The 4,690-nt window shown below is 34.9% G+C and overlaps 1 protein-coding gene across 1 annotated transcript; it reads right to left on the reverse strand.

Annotated features, from left to right (window-relative positions):
- CNGA1 (cyclic nucleotide gated channel subunit alpha 1) lies at window positions 1-4,488 on the reverse strand. The gene is made up of 7 exons (XM_008927435.3): window positions 4,377-4,488; window positions 4,099-4,165; window positions 3,693-3,725; window positions 3,487-3,588; window positions 2,490-2,597; window positions 2,237-2,343; window positions 1-1,406 (listed from the first exon to the last, which is right to left on the reverse strand). Exons 1-7 carry the CDS (start codon window positions 4,486-4,488, stop codon window positions 1-3), a joined length of 1,935 nt encoding a protein of 644 aa, XP_008925683.2.
- Window positions 4,489-4,690: the final 202 nt, after the last annotated feature.

A 4,690-nucleotide genomic window follows, 5' to 3' on the forward strand; every position in this document is an offset into this window, starting at 1 on the left:
TCACAATCCAGGTTTATCTGTGGATGGATCTGCTTCTTCTAAGGCTGCAAACTCTTCCTCTATAACTGGCTTCAATATTTTCTCTATTTGTGTAAGTCTTTTTTTCAGTTTCTGTTGTGCACCGTCATACTCAGCCAACAACCTGGCAAACTTTGTTTGTAACCTGTCCATCGATCGTTCCATGTAGGCGACCTTCTCTTCAAGATCTTTAGGATCACTTCCTAAATTTGCAATTTCAATGTCCAGCAATCCATCTTTCATTAGAATTTGCTTGCCTTTTTCTTCCAGCATAGCCTTTGCATCTGGATACTCTGTTAAAGCCTCCATAAGATCATCTTTAGACAGACAAAACAAGTCTGAATAGCCAATACTTTTAATATTGGCTGTTCTTCGATTTCCAGCTTTGCTACCTTTGATATTAAGAATGCTGATTTCTCCAAAGTAGCTGCCATCACTTAGGACCACAAATTGGGTAATTCCATCATCAGCAACTACTGCCAGCTTGCCTTCTTTGATAATGTACATCTCTCGTCCAATATCTCCTTTTCTGCAAATATAGTCTCCAGGACTGTATACTTGTGGCTGGAGTTTCAAAACCAGTTCAACCAGCAGACCAGCTTCACAGTCTGCAAAAATCCGAACTTTTTTTAGCGTTTCCAGGTGAACATTGATTGCAATCTCTGCTCTTAGTTTATCTGGCAGATACTTCAAGACTTCCCTTTCATCCACAGCTTTTTTGTTTGTCCACAGGTAGTCAAACCACTTTATAACTCTTTTTTCCATGTCTTTACTCACATTCCGAAAGTGCATATACTGCTTGATAGCATCAATCCTTGCTTGAAACTCTGCCCTGGCAGCATTCATGTTGGAGATCATAGAGCCCACGTTACCAACAATGGTAGCAAAAATCAATACTCCAACCAAGAAGTCAACAACCACGAAGAAATACTCAGAATCTCTTACAGGAGGGGGTGTTTCACCGATAGTAGTCAGGGTCAGTGTTGACCAGTAGAGACTGTAGACATATTTTCTAGTCAGACGAGCAAATTCAGGATCAGAGGTGTTGGGGTAGACCCATGTGTCAGCCCCAAATCCAATGGCTTTTGAGATTGAGTAGTACACACAGGCATTCCAGTGAATAATAATCACAATGTACATGACAAGGTTAGAGATCCTGAAGATATTCGGGTAGTTTGTCCTTGTTTCTGTTCGCTGGAAGAATTCAAACATCCGAGCTACTCTGAGTAGTCTGTTTATTCTTAATTCTGGGTAATTCAATCCTAACTTAAAGTACAAGAGATCAGTTGGTATGATTGACAGAAAATCTAATTTGAATTGAAAAGATTTCTTGTATTTCTCTCGAAGCTTTTGTTCTTCTTTCACCAGAAGACCTTGTTCCAGGTAACCTAAAATAAAATTGTCAATATTAAAAAAAGGCTACAACTTCAAATGTGCTGTGTTTATTGTCAGTCCAAATGTACTTTGAAGAAATATTTTGAGTGCCGATTCCAGATGGAATGTAACTTCTCTTACTTTTTAATATGCCATTTCTTATTTATAAATACTCAGCTTAGTTCTGTGTGGTTCAGTTTGAGCTGAATTATACACCTTTGAAAGATAAACATTTTAAGCTCTGATTCTTTCCCTCCATTTTTTCACTATGGTGAACATCTGGGAAAAAAAAAACAACCTCACTCTCCCCAAAAAACCTCCACAGGTTATAGAAAGGGTGGTTAATAAGAGAAAGAATTTGGACACAGGAATTTCAGTTCCATATTGAGTGCATCTACTCAATAGCTCTGAATATAAGATAAGATTTTAAAACAGTTGCAGATGAAGTTAATGGGAATGTCTTACTTGCTCAATCATTTTGAAAATCAAGCAAGTATTTGAATACCCCTTTAACACAAAAAACAGATTTAGGTGTGAGTTTTTCAGAATCCCCAATCCTCACTTGGCTGCCTTGCATGTTTATTTTGTCTTTATGAGTCAGCTGCAGGCAGAATAGCTTGTACCTAGCATACTTCAGGTTTTATGTATTCTTTGAGTAATACATTACAGTTTCTCTTACTTTTACAGGTCACAGGCTAGTCTTTCAGAGATCTAGCTCAGTGTCTTTGTTCACTTTTGCACTTCATCACGGGTATTCAGATAATCAAGCAGTAGTGTTTTGACTATTTTAAAAAACCTGACACAAATAAATGAAAAAGAATAATTAATCATTGAGTATATTTACCTGTCCTTGTCCGTACAAACATGTCAGCAACGTAAATGGCATCAGAAACATAATCAATAATAAACCATGCTGCTAAGTAGTCATGCTGAAGCTCATCAAAACAGGCTCTGAATAGGAAAAGACAAAAGCAAATCACCATGAAATGAAAGTTAAATACTTGCATGAAATCAGTGATGAATAAAATACTTTTTATTTATCTAGGGATATTAAGATTTGCCAGATGTTCTATATAGGCATTGAAGGAGTACAGCACCTAGCAATAATCATGGTCCAGTTGTACATGACAGGCATTGTGATGCAAAACAACCAGTTGTAATATATATTTCCTGCTGGATCAATGGTGAAAATATCTTTCTTCTTCCTAAGGGATAAGCAGGGAGGAAGAGAAGGAGATTTAATGAGAGACTTGAAATACACAAAGTTTTTGAGGAAGAAAGCATTCCAGAAATTGTTATTGTAAAATAAATGGTCTTCATTAAAGTTGAGTTGCTTGAGTGCATGGAAAATATGAAGCTGTTATGACTTGGGACACAAACTTTAGAATCTGAATTTTTCTAAGCAAAATTACCCTGGCAGTCCCACTTCAGTTTATAGTGGCACATGTAATTTTAAAATTAATTTTTTTCCTACCCAAATAACGGTCTTGTCTGATAATTGATTTTATCGTCTTAAAAAAATATTATATGACTACTAATGTTTAAATAAGAGAGATAAATCATCCCTATCATTCCTTTCTCACTGGGAAAAGTCTAGCTCTGAGAAAGATAAAACATTTACACAGAGAAACCAAAGAATGGGAAATCATACAACACAAGTTCCTGCTGCACTGTTTTAAGTTTCTGTCCTTACGCAGAAAATTATGAATTTACCAAGGAGAAGGTAAAGTAAAAACTTTTAGATCATAGAAAAGTTTACTCGCTTGTAGGTGCCTTTGTGTGTGGAAGATCTGTGTGTGGAAGAGACTGCTTTATGATGACACAGCTTTTGCTGCAGGGTGTTATCCACGAGATATTAGATGATCAAAATCCAAAGGAGATATGTCTTGATTAATTTTTTCCATGCATGCATATTTCTGTCATCCATATATGAAGTTAAGTCAAAACAACTCTACTCTAGAAACAACAACAGCACTCTGTACACTCATTCACTAGATCTATAAACATCTTTACAGGGTGTTCAGGAGTGGATTCAATTTTACATCAAAAGCAATTTTATTAGACAGCATAACATTCTAAATGAAAAATACTTACTCTTCTATATTTTCTTTCTTCTTGGGCTTATCTTTATTTTTATTTTTCTCCTTTTTTTCTTTGTTCTTTTCTGTTTCTCCATCCTTTTTTTTTTCTGGCTTGCTAAAAAATAGATTTACATTTTCCATTGTTAAAGACCAAATTAAAACATATTTAGAAGAAACTGAATATATTAGCAATAGTAGCATAATTACTCTTTGTCTTACCTCTTCTTTTCTTTTTTTCTTTTTTTCTCCTCCCTAATAAAAAGAAAAATATGATAGATCATGGAATGCACATATCTCTTGCTTCCACATTTACTTATTTATTAGAATCATCTACATTCAGTAAGGATAACATTATACTTAGGTGTTTGACCTTCAAAAAAACTATTGTATTCACCTAGAACTACTTTTATTTTAAATTAATAGATACAATACCAGTAACTTTGCTATTGAGAATGTTCATCATAGCTGATGTGCATAAAGTTAAAATATACATGCAATCTCTTTTGGGATTACCTGAAAGACATAACTGTTTCTAAAGAAATTATTATATATTATTACTCTTCATTTCTGCTTAAACAGACAATATTGCAGTACTCTCACTTTATGAAATGGCAAAGTTACTTACGCATCTTTATTACTATTATTGTTAATATTGTAGCATGCAAATACACCAGGTAGATATCGTTGCCTGGGGAACAACAAAATAACAAGTTATGTGATATCTGCTGAAATAAAAAGAAATCTCCTAAATGTTTATAATAAGCAATATATCATAATCTTAAAGACTTAGTTTATTACTAGTAGTGAAGAAAATTAGATGATGGCAAGCATCTGTGCTTAGATAATCCTATGCATATTATCAAACTAAAAAGAAAACAAACTGACACAAAACAGTATATTTGACATACCTGTTTTCCTCTCTCTGCATCAATCCAGGGTCCTTACTGGTGTCGTGCACTACTACGTTTGGAATAATTGTATGGGAATGATGGGCCTCAATCACTCCTACCTTCATGGTCAAGTTCGTCTTAACTTGAGCTATTAAGGAAGATATAAAAAAAGAATCAAGCCATTTCACAACAAGAAGCAGCTTTTTTTTTCTTCCCTAAAGATGAATACTTTACATCCTTGCTTCCTCAAAGACCAACAAGAATATTTTCAGTTTCCTGTCTCCCGTGAGGCTCCCACCAGACAAGAAAGAGCACTGTGGGTCCTTC

The sequence above is a fragment of the Manacus vitellinus genome, unplaced genomic scaffold (assembly GCF_001715985.3).
Source record: "Manacus vitellinus isolate BGI_N305 unplaced genomic scaffold, ASM171598v3 scaffold_0_pilon, whole genome shotgun sequence".
Classification (NCBI taxonomy): Eukaryota; Metazoa; Chordata; class Aves; order Passeriformes; family Pipridae; genus Manacus; species Manacus vitellinus.